Here is a 16,704-nt window from a genome sequence, read left to right as displayed (position 1 = left end):
AATACCGATATCACGGGATGAAACTTTTGACATGTTCCCGAGTCTTTATGTAGAGTCTTTATGTAGAGTCTTTATGTAGTCTGTCCCTACCCCTAATCGCCCTAACTTTTACCCTTGCTCTATATTTAATACGCCAAGTACCTAGACGGCATTACAACGGGAAGTACTCATTGTCCTCGCCACAATAGACTAATCGTCCTCGCCCTTCCTATCTAGGTATAGCTAGAGATTACTGGCTTTGCAGTGAATGTAATATATCTTATAAAGTAAGACAGAGCACGTTTTTTATGCTCTATATCCTTGCTCTATACTAACCCTAACCTTAGGTTTTTCTGCTTACTTATATATTTTTTCACGTAAGATACACAGCGCCAAGTACTAATTTGCTAGGCGGTCAAGGTAGCTTACCCCAGTAAGGGCGAGAACGATCAGTCTATTGTGGCGAGGACAATGAGTACTTCCCTTGCCGGTCGGCTATCAAGCTCGATCTCCCTGTATCATTCCGCAGCTCCATCCCGTCATCAAAAATTGGCCGAAGAAAGCAAGGATGTTGGCGGGCCTTCTGGTTGCAGATTTATACAATGTTTGTGCGCCAGGCTGCATGTCGGTGGTAATATCATAGTACACGCAAGATGGTGAATACGGGGTACATACTGTACTCTGGTAGATGCTCTGCTCCTTTGCACTGTCAATGTAGGAGATGCTCTGCTCCTTTGCATTGTCAACGTAAGAGCTGCTCAGCCCTCACTCAAATCGCTTTCACCAGCTGCAACTTCACCAGCGTGAATTGCGACAATGAAGGCCTTTAGCGTGTTTGCATCGCTGCTCTGTGCTTCGACTGCCCTTGCAGGAAACTCGCGCTTCAGGCGCTATGATTTCGACAGGGTCACGCCCGTCGTCGAGAAGCGTGCCGCGAACAAGCCCTTTGAACACCCGGAAATCCAGAAGAGAGCATTGAGCTTTTTGACCAACAAAACTGAAGGTGGGCTGCCTTCCTTCTTGAATCCCCCTTTAATCGGACTAACAAGGCCATAGCTTTCTCTGTCAATGGTACTGGCATCCCAGAAGTCTCCTTCGACGTTGGCGAGTCTTACGCTGGTTTACTGCCTATTTCCGACGATCCAGCGGAAACTCGCAAGCTTTTCTTTTGGTTCTTCCCCGCTGCTTTGTCCGATACGCCCCAAGAGATCGTGATATGGTGCGTACTGTCTGGCTTCAAAATGCTTCAAGACAGATCTAACAAACATAGGCTCAATGGCGGTCCAGGTTGCAGCTCTTTGAGTGGGTTCTTGACGGAGAACGGCCCAATTTCATGGAAGGACGGCACGCTCCGCCCTACGCAGAACACTTACAGCTGGAACAATTTGACAAACGTACTTTGGGTTGAGCAACCTGTGGGCGTTGGCTACTCTGAGGGAACCCCGAGCATCACCGACGAAGTAGGGCTTGCTAACCAGTTCCGCGGATTCTATAAGAACTTTGTGGACACCTTTGCCACTCACAACTGGAAGACGTACATTACGGGCGAGTCATATGCTGGCTACTATGTTCCCTACATCGCCGACAGCTTCATCTCGGCGAATGACAAAAAGTACTTCAACTTGGGGGGTATCTCAATCAATAACCCTACTGTTGGCGATGAGACCGTTGAACAGGCGGTTGTGCTCTATCCATACGTTGAGTTCTGGCAGAAGATTTTGTACCTCAACCCCACCGTCATGGCAGACGCGGCTCAGCAGCAGAAAGAGTGTGGATACGCAGAATACTGGGACACGTACTTCAAGTTCCCTCCACCAAAGGGTCCATTCCCCGTTCTGGAGAGCCCATTCAAAACGGAAAATTCCACTTGCGACATGTACTCCACATTCGTGAACGCCCTTCAGGAAGTCAACCCTTGCTTCAACATCTACCACATCACCGACACCTGCCCTAAGCCCAGCTCCGTGCTCGGCCAAGCCAATGAGGGAGACTACGACCCGCCCGGTGCCGTAAACTACTTCAACCGAACAGATGTCAAGCGCGCCCTCCACGCCGACGTCAACTCAAACTGGCAACTCTGCGCAACAATCAACGTCTTCGGCAACGGCAACGCCACCAGCAATGCAGTAGACGCCTCGCCTCCCCCCGCCAACAGCGGCGTCCTCCAGCGCGTCATCGAGTACACAAACAACACCATCATCGGCTCCGGCGAACTTGACTTCCTCCTCTCCGTAAACGGAACCCTCTTCGCCCTCCAAAACATGACGTGGAACGGCGCCCAGGGGTTCTCCAAATATCCAAGCACCGAGCTGTACGCGCCCTACCACTCAGACTACAACAGGGGCTCCCCTGCTGGCCATGGCACCCAGGGCGTGTGGACAAAAGAACGCGGTCTCACGTTTTATACTGCCCGGCTTGCGGGCCATATGTTGCCTGGTGAAACTCCAGGTGTCTCCTTCCGTATGTTGGAGATTCTTCTGGGCCGTATTAAGGATTTCAGTAGCACCGAGCCGTTTGTTACTGGGATTCAAAATCATACTGCTAGCTCGACTCAACCTGGCGCGCGTTTGAGAAGCAGACCTCTTGGGGATCGCATGGGTGGCTTGTAAAAGTTTGTGTGGAGGAAAGAGGATATGTCTTGGTGCGTGTCAATAGATGGGACTGTACAAAAGTTGTGATATGACCCTGTCTCGACGCGCAGTCTGTTCACACATATGCCGCAAAATCTGGCGATCAATTTTACCGAAACCAATTGTATTGTAATCGATTGATCAGTCAGTTCCTTGTACTTACTTGAGATGTGTCCGGTGAATGAAAAGTGCCCATCGTGAAGCCGGTTCCATCACGGCCTTTAACACCACCCCCTATACTTGAGTTTTTTTTCTGCGTACCGGTAGTGAGCGCTCATACACTTGTTCTTCAGACATGACCTCTCTTTTCGCCTCCTGAATCTCAAATCTATGAATCGATGCATTCCAGAATATCCCATCACCCAATGGCCCAAGTCTTTTCAATTGACAATGCCAGATCGCAGTGTCTCATAACTTGTCGGACGTCGGATTGATTTACGCTAAGAGACACCGGCTAACTGTTCGGAACGCACCCCCGCTCGGAATCCCAAATTCCGACAACCTCAACCGCCACACAAAATCAAGGCCTCGGGAACACGCCAAATTCTACGGAACTCTGAAACCGCGGCATCGGCCGGGCCAATCCCCACATGCAAGAAAAAGACCCAATCAATGGGATTCGGGTTGAATGCTTGCTTGCCTTCGCACGGCTATCTTTTGAAGGAGTAGGCGGTTTGTGTGCAGGGGGGAAGAAGGTTTCCGCCAAGTTGGGGGGGGCCTGGATCTACGCTACCCCGCTTGTCATCGCCCAGCCTCAAGGAAATGGATGATGCTTGAAAGCCTGTCGACGTGCTTTGATAACACTCCAATCCTCGTTTGCTTCATGGATGTCAAGGCCATATAGGAGTGGGAGTCGCGTTATTTGGGTCATGTGTGGAAGGTTTCAAGGTGTACGAGGACAACGCGTGAAGAGGGAACGCAACGGTGCACTTCTCCTCCCTTAGCCAGCACGGAATATCAACAGCGAGGCATAACAACTGCCGAGCTTCAAAACTGCCGAGCGTGACGTTGAAAAAGAGGGTATCGTATCGTACGGCTGGAAATAACAGGGCTTTGGTAAGGTCTTGATCCCCTTCCTATTGCTATTCTACATGTCGCGACTCCAACTCTCTTTCTTACCTTTTTGTGTGCGGGCACAGCATTTGCAAATCCAACAAGCATGGCTCTAGAGAGTCTGACGCAAATTCCTGCCTTGGTGTGGCTGTCATTACTCCTTGTCATTCCTCTCGCGACACTGCTGCACGATGTCTGGATATGGTCACGCATGCCTCCAGGGCCCACGCCGCTGCCCTTCATAGGCAACCGATTCGACCTACCCAAGTCGAAACCGTGGATACAATTCGAAAAGTGGGCCAAGGTCTACGGCCCCATCTTCACGGTGTGGATCGGGCGGCGGCCTACGGTCGTGATTTCAGATCCGAATGTGGCGGTGGAGTTGATGGAGAAGCGGAGTACAAAGTACTCGTCGAGACCGCGCATGGTGGCCATGGGCGAGATATTGTGGGATGGAGCGAGCATACTAGTGCAACCGTATGGCAAGGTGTGGAGCGTAAGGCGGAAACTCCTACATCAGGCGCTCACGCCAAAGGCACTGCGATTATACAAGCCCGTGCAGAACGCAGAAGCGACGAGGCTATGCTACCAGCTCCTGGAAAGCCCTGCAGATTGGGAGAAGTTGCTCGAGCGCTTCACGTCTAGCATTGTGTTTTGCGTGGCGTATGGGCACCGCATCGACTCGCTGAACGCGCAGATTATTCACCAGCGCTTCAAGTTTATGCACTATGCTTCGTCACTCAATGTCCCGGGTAGGTACTTGGTGGAGTCGTTTCCGGTGCTCAAGTACATACCGGACCTGCTCGCACCATGGAAGGCAGAGATCAAAGCCCACGGGCGCGAAGAAGCAGCGACGAATATGGGTCTCGTTGACCTCGTTCGCTCGGACATGGCTGAAGCGAAGAGCCGTGGCGACACCATTCCCGACTCTCTCTGTAAACTCCTCCTCGAGTTACGCGATAAAGAACACATCCCACTCTCCGACCGTGACTTCTCCTACATACCCGCCTCTCTCTTCGGCGCGGGCTCTGATACCACAGCCTCGACCCTATGCACCGCCTTCCTCGCCCTCGTCACCCACCCCTCGGTTCTCCACGCCGCCCACGCCGAGCTGGACAAGGTCATCGGCCCAAACCGAACCCCCACATTCGACAATGAAGCCAATCTCCCCTTCATCCGCGCTCTCACCAAAGAAGTCCTGCGCTGGCGCCCCGTCGCCGTCCTAGGCGGCACACCGCACGCCTCCACCGAGGACGACCACTACGAAGGCTACTACATCCCCGCCGGCACCACCGTACTTGGCAACTCTTGGGCCATCAATCTGAACGAAGAATACTATCCCAATCCGCACCACTTCGACCCCACGCGCTTCCTCGACTCTGCGCTCGCCGAGCGGGCCAAAGCCCCATCGCCGCTCACAGGCAAACCGCACCCGGCAAAGGCAGGCCACTCGTCATTCGGCTGGGGACGAAGAATCTGCCCCGGTGCAAATCTTGCCGAGAATTCCCTGTTCGCTGCTCTATCCAAGATCCTGTGGGCATTTGATATCGCGCCTGTCGAGGGCGTGGTGTATGATACTTTTGCGTACACAGAGGGCTTTAATATCCGGCCGCAGAAGTTTCGGTGTGAGATTAGGATCAGGAGTGAGGCGCATAGAGAGGTCTTGTTCAAGGAGCTCAAGGAGGCGGAGGCTGTGTTGGAGAGATTCACGCCGTTTAAGGAGTAGGGATGGTATGGGACGTGCGAGGTGGTTGTTATCAGAGCAAAGTCAGTCGAAGGATCGGCTATTCTAGGGATTTTGTGTAGCTTCGTCAGGGATATTTTCATCGTTTGAGTGAGTCACCTGCTTTTCGTTAGCACCATTGCTAGCCAATATTTGCCTCAATACTCCATACACCTCATTGATCAGCTGGAAGAATCGTACATGTAGTTGAGCATTCGCATCTCCCAAGCACATGGCTCAAGATTATGCGTTGGAAACCATAATGTCACCAATCTAAGCTGGCGGAGCAGAGTTGTGAATCTCCATGTTATAACAAGTGTTGGTTGTGTGGAATTTGCTGGATCCGCTACAACATGAACATCGCCTCTCATGACTCACAATGTGTTTCTTCGTAAATTACTTAGCTGTACACATGCCCAGCCACACTAGGCACTGCAAGCATCAACTTAAACCCAACGCGCAACACCGTTCCCATTTATGCAACCGCCATACCATCTCCTCCCACACTCACTACAGCCACCAAAAATCAACACCCCAACCCCAACGCTTCATTGAATTTCACCCACTCCAAGGAGACGACCCAAATCGCTCCTCGTAGTATACATGCGAGAGATCCTCTACTCTACACACAACACGCTCCAAAAGCTTATACGATAGAGAGTAAGCTTCAGCACAGCAACACATGCTCCCAATTTGATTGGTGGATATAAACACCCCTTAACTCCGAGCTGATGCATGAACAATCATCTCATCCTCTTCGGCCGAGTGTTCAAAGCGACGTTCCACGGCGTCATGTACAATGCGTTCACACACACATCTCCGAAGTACTCCTGAGGAAGATGATGCTTGGTGTGTAGATTATATATGTCCACATATGGATTTTAGTCAACGACGCCGTGGCTGGACCCAATGAGAGGTGATCATCTCACTGGGCATGTTCGTGCACGCTCGCTGACCGAGATGTAACCTTGATTATTCGGCATGCTTGAGGGAGAAAGCGGCAGCGGCATCGTCAGTGTCTAGCGGCACGTGCGGCATGACGTCGTCCGGCAGCCGACAGGAAGAAATTAAGATTGCTGAATGGGACGGAACTTCTGCCGATACAGCTGATATATGTTGTGTAACGCCTCATCATCCTCCCCGTGCGCGGTGTTGAATCGCTGACTCGGGGATAGTTTGTGATTCAATAATTATTTAAACTGACTTCAAGTGTAGTAGCTGCTTACTCAACGCTGCAGGAAATGTATTCCTATATGGACACTCAGCACTGCCAGCCCTAGCTCACCCCATAAAGTTATGGGATGGTGGATTCTGTTGCGCGCCGTTTGTTGCGGGTGACCGATTGGAGGCAGAGCATTGATATTGGTATGATGTATGTAGGCTTATCGTCCACATGATGATCGGTGTATTGCTAGTCGACCTGTCGGTACGCCTCATGCCCTGATCCACGGAGAAATGCGTCGTATACCATGGTAACTGGACAAGACTGACTGGAACCCATATATATGGTTCGCTTACACCTAGGCATCAACATGCGCGTGCAAATCGCACTGTCGACGGTGAATAGTGCATACCGCTGTTAGGCTGAGTAATCTCGCTCTTCCCATCTGTTGCGCCCTTCGTCGAGGACTAGTGAAATGTCGACGCTGAAGCGAGGACCCTGCGGCGTTTGCGGTCGCTGTGGTTGCGGGATACATATGCTTCGAGCGGGGCGAGTTTATCAAGTCATCTTTGCGGGGCCCAATCTTCCAGGACTTACCCAAGACGGTTTGCATGCTCGCTACTTCGTTCCAACTTAACAGCACGTTCTTATGGGACTTGGCACTAAGTCATATATCAGTTTCGGTATCAGAAACCCATGGCCAAGAAGTCGAGTTTCAGGGTTCGGTTCCGACATGGTGTATACCCAAATCTGGAGAGCCAAGCAACTAGGGAAGATATCAAGAAGTACGATTATTTCTTTGGCAGTGAGCAAACCTGGGTCCAGACTCCAGGGAAAGGTATATATCACCGATGTGTTCAAATCAAATGGTGTGGGTGCTGACCTTTCAGTTGATTTTGTGAATGATCCCATTCAGAATGGCAGTGGTGGTGAGGGTGTCGACAGTCCAATCTTCGTTGGAGGTCGCAAGACTACTACACGGCGTGTAAACCGCTCCAGAAGCACACGTATAAGACGTGATTCTGCCCTACGATTGCGGTCCATACAGGGTGACAATCTCCGGGCAACAGGAGATTATTTTGATGACGGAATAGAAGATTCGACACCCACAGGTCCCGATGTCTATTGGCCAAGTCGTATCGTAGTAAACGGGTTTCCTTACAAAAATTCCGGGCCAGAATCAGTTTCTAGCCTCGATGATATCGTGCCCTCATCGTGGCAAGACGAACTGCCATCTCAGCTCGTATGCGATTCCATAAAGATTGAACATCCTTTGGCATGGCCACTTGCAGATCCCATCGAAGGCCGTCTCCTCCGCTTCTGGGTAGACGAAGCAGCCAGATGGTGGGACTCAACGAGCTCGAACAGAATATTCAGGCAAGTGGTTCCGGCATTGGCGATGCAAAACTCTATGTTGCTTAATGCCATCCTCATGTACTCTGCGCAACATATCCAACGCTTCCATATCAACTTTCCAGCGAACCCATATTTCTACCATGAGCGTTTGTTGCAGCATCTCATACCTCATCTGGCAGAAAAAGGCAGGATTGAAGACGATGCGACACTTTTTGCGGCAATGCTACTTAGAGCATTTGAAGAATTCCAAGGTAAGTTGCTCAGAAGACGCAGCTGAGGTTACAAAGCTGACTTAGTTTAGCAGGCACTCAAGAGCAGATGCACCTTTCTACCTACGAATTGTTTCAAGGACCTGGAGGCTGGCTGTTCGATATGTCAAATCCTCTGGTACAAGCCTGCTTGATGATGCACGTTCGATTTGACATTGATCATGCGCTCCTGAACCGGCCAAGCTTGCACATCGATTACAGCGAAGATATTCTCGATATACCGACATCGCAGTCTGATAATGCTTGTTGGGAGAATCGTATAATTTGGCTGACCGCACGCATCTTACAGTGGATAGGAAAAAAGACGTGCTCAGTAAGCGAATGGCATGAGCTAAGAGCTTTGGTGCACGAGTGGGAATCGACCAGTCCAAAAAGCTTCAATGCACTCTCACATGATCGCAATCCCGAGAATCCAAGAGACAGCCCTGGATTGTGGATATCGGGTCCGTGCCATGGTAAGCCGTGCTTAGCAGATTTTGCAGATAATGATACGATCGCTAACTCACATAGCTGCTGCCAATGTGTATTTGCAGATTTGTCACATGGCGCTCGTTACGCATGTTCCCGCTGGAAACTATGGCGGCATCTTTGTATCCAATCCCGTACTAAACGTTCGATATGAGATTTTGAAAGGGCTGAAAGAGATGATTGCAAGCGCTCGATGTGACGCATATGCTGTATCAACAACATCAGTGGCGGTTCGCGCCATACACAGATTTGCTGTGATATTGAGTGATGATTGTGATTGGCAGAAAATAGTAGAATTCCTTGAAGAGGTCGATGCTACGGGGTGCTGGCCTACCAAATCCTCGATAAGCTGGGTGTGGCAACAATGGCGGCAGCTAACATAGCCTGAAACGATGAGAAAGTAGTCGTTACTTGGGACATGGAATAAATCGTTGATAGCTGTTATCTGGCGAAGCGACCTGCCAACCAGAGGCTGCCAGCAAGAGCACCTAAAAGCGTGACTAGTATGGCGTTGCCCTTGCCAGTCAAGGTCAGATATGACAAGACACCTACTATGATCTCCCATCGACGAGCGGCGTCCCGGCGATCTTTCCATTGTGGATTGATGGGAAAAGGAGGCTGCCAAGGAGCATCGCTTTCGTATGCTGCGAGTGGTTTGTCGTCAACTCGTAACGACAGCGCTACAGGCCGATGATCAGAGGTCGGCTGAACTGGAAGAGCAGTGTATATCTGTGGTTCCAATCCAGAAGAAGAGTGGGATGGTAGATAAAGAATACGATCGCACCAGGAAGGATATCTGTGCTTAGACCATTGCCAGTCTTCATCGTCGACCGCAAGTGTGCGCTTTGGGACGCTCAAGTTCTGTCCCTTGGACATGGCATATTTGTATGTTGGTGGGAAGTTGATGGGAAGCTCTTCAAAGTAATGCAATGTCCGCTTAGCTGCCTTTTCTCGAGTGAGTTGATCATGCTTCAATAGATGTGAGAAGTGCGCCTCTGAAGATTCTGAGGCTGTTCGCTGAGGAAAGAGTTTGTAAGCTTCCTCGTCTGGCGGCGAATCATGTGTTCGATAATTCAAATCACCGTAGAAGAAGACATGATTTCCAGTGGTGAAGAGGCCATTGTGATCTGCGGGCAATTCCTCTGGGGCATCACAAACTTTCTCCTCTCTGGCGAAGCTGTATGGGGAATCATCACCGTTGATAAATACGAGGTTTCGGACAAGAATCTCCCAGTCTTTGTTCCTGGCTTCTATGTTGCTCTCCATGGGGGCAAGATGAGCCGCACTGAACGTTAGCTCGAGCGTCGTCTGTGAGCCTGGGCAGGATATGCCCAAACGCATGGCAACCGCGCCTTTGTTGCCCATGTTGGAGAAACCAACGCCCGCACCTGCGGACTGGATATGCTTGATCCTTTGTGCGAATTTGGCAGTCGCAAAGATCATGAGGCCAGTCATGCCCAGACTGCGTGTCGCGACATGCACGAGCTCCCCATGACTTCGGAGATTTGCTGCGAGCTGAACGACGGTGGTGAGCCGATCAAAGTATGGTTTGAGGTAGGAGCCTCCGAGAAAAGAATAGGCGATGGGTGCGATTTCCTGCAGCGATATGGCGATGAGATCTGGCACGGGTGCTTCTTTCGGCAAGGCATCGAAGAAGCAAGGAGCAAGTGACTGCGGATCGACAAGTTCTCGCGCGCAGTTGAAGGTGACGAGGTAGAGTTGGAACATGTTGGTTGTACTTGTGTTGTGCTAGGATCGGCTGCTGTTGTGTGAGTGTCATCGTCAGGATGGAGTCGCGCGCAGGATCGGCATTGGGACTAGGTAGCAAATGGAAGTCGCGTTGGAACCAGCAATAGGAAGTTGGGAGACTGGAAATACTACTCTAGATAGGTATTCCCACATACAAGCACAGCTTAACGCATGATGCAAGCGTAGTGTGAATGGTACATGGTAGGGAGTTGACATGTCTGCTCACCGTATAGTTGAAACCACCCCGAATGCTGCACGCATCCTCCGGTATTTTACTCACCGTCTAGAAGGAGGGCGCCTGCGGTGTAGGCATCTACCCTATGTCGTGAACCCAATCACACCCTCTCGCGTAATCGGGGCACAATCGCGGCTCGAAAACGCGTGTGCTGGCAACGGTGTGGCCCTACGCTGGCTTTGGCAACCATGCCACAATCTTTTTCTCCACAGCACTCTTGGGTGGTGGAGCAGCAACTGCGATGGCGTTGAATAAAAGAGGATACGTGGGTGGAGGACAGGCCTTCGCCCTTCGCCCTGCAGAGACGATTCGAGCTTGACGGAGCTCTCCCTGCATTAAGCGACGTCATGGTGTGGGACCGATCTTCGGGTGGGGTTGTCGCGGAAGCTGAGCTGTTGAGAGAAGCGATCGTTGATTTCTGGCATGGGCAAAATCATCGTGAGATTTCTCCACTCCAATCCTTCCCTGTGCCCTTGACCGACTTTCACAGACTTTGCGAGAGCCGACCCTTGGCGACCCGATCGCTTCGAAGTACCTCCGCCAGCCCAACCAAGCAGGCTTGCTCATTGCGACTCGACTCACCACACATCCTGAGCGTTTCCAGCTTCTCGTTCTTTCTTCTCGAAGACACCTGCGGTGGCCTGAGAATTCGATCCAGGCTCCATCTCGACTTCAATTGACTTTTGTCGTTATTCTTCTTTTTGATCATGTTCAAATCACAGACAATCCGTCAAGTTGCTCGTGCGGCAGCCAGAGCCCAAGCTCCACGTGTAGCCCCTCGACCTGCCCAGCCTGCTCTTTCTTCCCTCAGGCGATTCACATCCTCCCCCAGACGGTTCGAGAAAAGCCCCGATGATGACGATGTCAACTATGCAACAACAGCGGGAGAACCGGGCCAGAGTGGCGATCACGAAGGGCAGTATGCACGAACAAATCAAGATATCAAAGTAGAGTACCCAGAAGAAAAGGATCTGCCGCCATCCAACCCTGTGGTGGGAAAGGGAGGAGAGCACTTCAAGCGCACTCTCGCATCATTCTCCATGGAGGGCAAGGTTGCCATTGTAACAGGAGGCGCGCGAGGTCTTGGGTTGGTCATGGCCCAAGCACTGGTCACATCAGGCGCTGATGTCGCCATTGTCGACATGAACCGTGACGAAGCTGCGCGATCTGCAAAGGGACTTCTCGATCTCGTCAAGAAGGAGAATCCTGGATTGACCAAGTCAGACCACCAAGATGCCGATTTCACACTTCAGTCACTAATACGAGGAACAGGCTTCCCAAGATTACTGCGCATTTCTGCGATGTCTCCAGCCCGACTTCGGTGAACCAGTCTTTCGCAGAAATTGTGAAGACCCACGGCAAAGTGGACAACCTCGTCACCTCGGCTGGCTTCACTGAAAACTACGACGCCATCTCGTACCCGCACGACCGCATGCAGAAGCTTTGGGGGGTCAATGTGGACGGCACCTATCTATACGCAGTTGCGGTAGCTAAACACTTGATGGAGAGGAAGGTACCAGGAAGCATTGTCATGATTGGCAGCATGTCTGGCGCCATTGTCAACGTTCCGCAGCCGCAGGCTCCTTACAACGCCGCCAAAGCCGCGGTCCGTCACTTGGCGTCGAGTTTGGCAGTCGAGTGGGCACATGCAGGCATCCGTGTGAACTGCATCTCGCCTGGATACATGCTTACAGCATTGTAAGTGTACATCGTGCCATTTCATAACCTTTTGGCTCTAACGCCCCTTTAGGACCAAGAAGATTCTTGATGACAACCCAGAGCTCCAGAAGCAATGGACTTCGTTGATCCCAGTCGGCAAGATGGGTCGACCTGAGGACTTGATGGGCGCTGTGACGTTTCTTTCCAGTGACGCCAGTTCCTATGTGACGGTAAGCAAACACTTTATACCACCGTCTCGGAGCCCGCTAACACTCCGCAGGGAGCTGATTTGAGAGTGGATGGGGCCTATACTTGCACTTGAGGAGGTGCGAACAAATGTATTGTAAGCGCAGAAAACGACAGACGGTGATTAGACTTTTAATACAAGGGTAATAGGATGGGGCGCAAGCCGGTTCAAACAGGGACGGATATAGGATGGCTAGTTGTGTTTTGATCATGGGATGGGTGGGGCAAAGCACAGCGCTCTATAGGCAACCCAGACGGGCTGATAATCCATTGCGCCTTTCTTAATTGAAGAAAAACGGCCCCAGGGCTGAGCAGTGTGTACAAAAGGGAGAATGTGCAGAGAGAAACTAACGCGTCGGAAGTGGCTTGAATCGACATGTCGGAATGCAAGGCCCGACTTGATTGCCTCAAGATCTTACATAAGCTCCACATTTCAGCCTCAGCAGTTGCCCTGCCACAGCTAGCCACCTCCACCACCCTGCATACCAAAGATACCTACAATACACGGACAACAGTCTCGAAGACACTGCGAGCTGATCAGCGCGCGTTGCATATGTCCACGCAATGATTTACAATTCCAATCTACCTGTCGCATAATCTGCCTTCGTTCCCCCACTCTCCTTTGGCAGGTCCGAAGATGTTCAACCTCTCCAACCTAGTCCAGAAGGCGCAGCAGTATATCGAACCGACACTCAATAACATTGCAGCGCCCACGCCCACCGACCGGAGACCCTCCAAAGCGACCCTCTTCCGCCACCAGTTCCGCCTTCCTGATTCGCAAAACCCCCTCCAGGAGATCACCGCCGAGCTCACGCTGCAGCCCCACCATTCCACAAGAACCGGCGACGTCACATCCGAGAAGGACCGCAGTCAGGGCAATCACTATGTGGGCAAGCTGCACCTTAGCGAGCAGTATCTCTGCTTCTCTACCACCGGCTCCAGCTTCGTGAACACGGCCAGTTTGAGCTCGTCTAGCAGCTTCACAGGTCAGACGCACGGGTCCGGCCCGGCAGGGAACGGCTTCACGCTGCCACTATGTGCGATACGGAGAGTGGAACGCTTGCACAGTCAGAGCTACATGTTTGCTTTGGCCATTACAACCTGGAACGGAATACCAGACGCCAAATCAAAAGCGCCTGCCGGTCAGAAGCTTACGATACAGCTGGCCGGCTCGCGACAGGCATGTGAGCGGTTTTGTGACGGACTGAAGAAAGGGCTGAGAGAAGGTGTTAAGGAGGTGGACAATCTGCGACGGGTTGTTGGCCAGTGCTACTCCGAGTATCTCCTCGAGACGCCCGAAAAGCGAGAGGCTGGCGGCGAGGATGTGAAACCAGAGCGGGAGCACCCAGATACCGGCTTAGGCATGGTGTTTCGCTATCCAGGCAATGCACGAAAGCTCAGGGATGCTACAAAAATCAGGTTATGGCGCGACTATCTCAAAGGTAAGTCGCACAACACTGCGCTAGCCCATCTTTCTGACATGGAATAGACAACGGGCGTAGCGCAACCCTCATACGACAGCCGACCTTCCACAAACTTATTCGCGTTGGCCTACCCAACCGCCTACGAGGTGAGATGTGGGAACTCACATCTGGCGCATTCTTTCTGCGTCTGCAAAGTCCAAACCTGTACACCGAAACGCTATCGAAATACTCGGGGCGGGAATCATTGGCAATTGATGAGATTGAAAAGGATTTGAATAGGAGTTTGCCCGAATATCCTGGCTTCCAGAGTGAAGAGGGAATTGGGCGACTGCGGCGAGTCTTGACAGCCTACAGCTGGACGAATGAAGAAGTCGGCTACTGTCAGGCAATGAACATCGTCGTAGCAGCATTGCTGATGTATGTCAAGTCTCTGTTCCGTTGGCAAACGCTAATAACATTTTCAGTTATCTGTCCGAGTCACAGGCATTCTATCTTCTGTCAGTGCTATGCGATCGCCTCCTCCCTGGTTACTACTCGCAAACCATGTACGGTACCTTGCTGGATCAGAAAGTTTTTGAGTCATTGGTCGAAAAGACAATGCCAATACTGTGGGATCATCTCGTCAAATCGGACGTGCAGCTATCTGTTGTTTCTTTACCCTGGTTTCTCTCGCTTTACATTAACTCTATGCCTTTGATCTTTGCATTCCGCGTACTAGACGTTTTCTTTCTCGAAGGACCCAAAGTGTTGTTTCAAATTGGCCTCGCCATTTTACGTATCAATGGCGAAGAGCTGCTAGATGCTGCAGACGATGGGTCCTTTATCTCAGTACTTAAATCGTACTTCTCAAGGCTCGACGAATCAGCCCATCCCAAATCGGAGAACCCCAAGCTGCGGGCTGTCACTCGATTCCAGGAGCTCATGGTCGTGGCCTTCAAAGAATTCGCTGGCATTACACAAAATACAATTTCAGAACAGAGGGCCAAGCACAAGGACGCTGTCCTTGAGAATATCGAGAGCTTTGCAAAACGCACCTCAATAAGGAACCTAGGGCCTGAGAGCAAAAAACTGAGTCTAAATGACTTGAGCTTCCTGTACGATAAATTCTACGCCGTATTATATGAACGACAGCAACGAGCCGAGGTCATGCAACAAGAAGCGGAGCGAAAAGCAAAGGCTAGCCGTATGAAAGCAAATGAAGTTGTCACCGGAATTCCAGGCAATAACACACAGGTTGGGCGTGTTGCTCTTGGGCCCAGCCCTACACAGATGGATTACGATGCTTTTAGAGAGTTTTTGGCTGGTAAGTCATTCAGATCAACGATTGTAAATTTCACTGACACTAGTCTAGGTATCGCCAAATGGGCTATTACCGATTCTCCGAGCCCACCGCTGGAGGCCAAAAACAGTGCGGCTTCGCATTCGTACTTTGGTAACAGCACGAGGAATAGACCTCCGATGTCACAATGGGGGTCAGGTCCGGAGCCAGCAGAGCATGAGTTCATGCGACGACTGTTTCGACGCTGGGATGTTGACATGACAGACTCATTGTCTCTACAAAATGTTGTGACTGGCTTCGCCCACGTCAAAGGCACCAAGGACATCATGTCGAACATCAGTTATTTCTTCGAGCTCTACGATGACGACGGTGACGGCCGGGTCGATAGGGAGGGCATCCTAAGGATATCAGAAGCCCTTCTGTTTCTGTCAAGGAGAGGTGTCCATGACGGAAGCCCATCGGCTTCTTCGCTCGATATCGGATCCGATCCAGGTTCAGAACGAGCGAGCCGAGACGAACGTTTCTTGAGCAGCGTTTCAGCCTTCATTCGTCGATGCTTTGAATATGCTGACCCCGACCATGCTTCAAATCAGGACAATCAAGGTGTCGATCAGGTACAGGAGGACGTGGACAATTTTGCTATTGGCGACGACGAAGAGGATGACTTGATCGACTTCGGGTCCGCACCTGCTACACCGAAAGCGAAAGCAACGACACAACTTGACAAGAACAAGCAGAATCCTCTGTCGCCTACACCCTCTAACCTTACCAGCGATTCGGAGTTGGCCGAACGCGGCGAGAAAGCAAAGGCAGCCAATCTCGCGTTAGATCCGAACAAGCCTTTACATATCACTTTACCGACATTTCGTATGGTAATACTTGCCGACGAGGTACTCGAGCAGTTCTTTGAGGTCGGGTTTTCTTCGTCCTTCCGGCTTGCAGATACAACGATTGCATCTGCAACCTCTAACAACCTAACTACTTTTTCCAACGCTGGCAGGCAGGTTGCAGCCGTCGCAGGTGGCTTGGGCGGTGTTGTTGGTGGAGCTGGCGCTGGTGTCGTACCCCCAGGAAAAGGTCTTCGTGGCATGCTGGACAACATTGTCACAGATGGAATGCGTGTTGCAGCTGAAGTGCGGCGGAGATACGACGAAGCACAGAAAGAGCTAGATAAAGAAGCACGTCATGGGAAAGACGATGAAGAGGACGAGGAGGAGGTCAATGCGAAAGACCTTGATTTACTTGAAGGAGCCGAGACAACAGGTGTCGAGTCGGCAAAGAGTGTCCCTCCACCTGAGTTGCTGTCCCCCACAAGGGCCAGTGGGGAGGAAATCAAGACGACGAGAAATAGATCGGGGAGCGATGCAAGTCGAAGGGTGCTCGAATTCGAACGATGAGATTCATTTTCCTTGTGGCCGATCGTTCATTGCCTACAGCAACTTGGGAGTCTTGGATTTGGGCTACAACCATGT

General features: G+C 51.3%; 6 protein-coding genes across 6 annotated transcripts; 5 read left to right on the top strand and 1 right to left on the bottom strand.

The window, feature by feature from the left end:
- Positions 1-221: 221 nt before the first annotated feature.
- Positions 222-2,588, top strand: IAQ61_006666 (uncharacterized protein; the record flags this gene model as incomplete). The annotated part of the gene is made up of 4 exons (XM_003845512.2): positions 222-266; positions 327-982; positions 1,036-1,198; positions 1,250-2,588. The coding sequence occupies exons 2-4, from the start codon at positions 796-798 to the stop codon at positions 2,586-2,588; spliced, it is 1,689 nt and encodes a 562-aa protein (XP_003845560.1). The 5' UTR covers positions 222-266; positions 327-795.
- Positions 2,589-3,768: 1,180 nt separating this feature from the next.
- On the top strand, positions 3,769-5,388 carry IAQ61_006665 (uncharacterized protein; the record flags this gene model as incomplete). The annotated part of the gene is made up of 1 exon (XM_003845511.1): positions 3,769-5,388. The coding sequence occupies one exon, from the start codon at positions 3,769-3,771 to the stop codon at positions 5,386-5,388; it is 1,620 nt and encodes a 539-aa protein (XP_003845559.1).
- A 1,855-nt stretch (positions 5,389-7,243) lies between these two features.
- Positions 7,244-9,023, top strand: IAQ61_006664 (uncharacterized protein; the record flags this gene model as incomplete). The annotated part of the gene is made up of 4 exons (XM_003845510.1): positions 7,244-7,385; positions 7,438-8,154; positions 8,208-8,627; positions 8,683-9,023. The coding sequence occupies 4 exons, from the start codon at positions 7,244-7,246 to the stop codon at positions 9,021-9,023; spliced, it is 1,620 nt and encodes a 539-aa protein (XP_003845558.1).
- Positions 9,024-9,081: 58 nt separating this feature from the next.
- On the bottom strand, positions 9,082-10,368 carry IAQ61_006663 (uncharacterized protein; the record flags this gene model as incomplete). The annotated part of the gene is made up of 1 exon (XM_003845509.1): positions 9,082-10,368. The coding sequence occupies one exon, from the start codon at positions 10,366-10,368 to the stop codon at positions 9,082-9,084; it is 1,287 nt and encodes a 428-aa protein (XP_003845557.1).
- Positions 10,369-11,331: 963 nt separating this feature from the next.
- IAQ61_006662 (uncharacterized protein) lies at positions 11,332-12,966 on the top strand (the record flags this gene model as incomplete). Its single annotated transcript, XM_003845508.2, has 5 exons — positions 11,332-11,843; positions 11,897-12,322; positions 12,375-12,513; positions 12,564-12,626; positions 12,680-12,966. The coding sequence occupies 4 exons, from the start codon at positions 11,332-11,334 to the stop codon at positions 12,603-12,605; spliced, it is 1,119 nt and encodes a 372-aa protein (XP_003845556.1). The 3' UTR covers positions 12,606-12,626; positions 12,680-12,966.
- A 20-nt stretch (positions 12,967-12,986) lies between these two features.
- IAQ61_006661 (uncharacterized protein) lies at positions 12,987-16,629 on the top strand (the record flags this gene model as incomplete). The annotated part of the gene is made up of 4 exons (XM_003845507.2): positions 12,987-13,971; positions 14,019-14,370; positions 14,418-15,256; positions 15,305-16,629. Exons 1-4 carry the CDS (start codon positions 13,167-13,169, stop codon positions 16,627-16,629), a joined length of 3,321 nt encoding a protein of 1,106 aa, XP_003845555.1. The 5' UTR covers positions 12,987-13,166.
- Between the last annotated feature and the right edge of the window lie 75 nt (positions 16,630-16,704).

This window comes from Plenodomus lingam, assembly GCF_022343315.1.
Source record: "Plenodomus lingam strain CAN1 chromosome Unknown contig_26, whole genome shotgun sequence".
Classification (NCBI taxonomy): Eukaryota; Fungi; Ascomycota; class Dothideomycetes; order Pleosporales; family Leptosphaeriaceae; genus Plenodomus; species Plenodomus lingam.
Note: the sequence above shows the minus strand (reverse complement) of the source record. Positions and strands in the feature narration are given on the sequence as shown.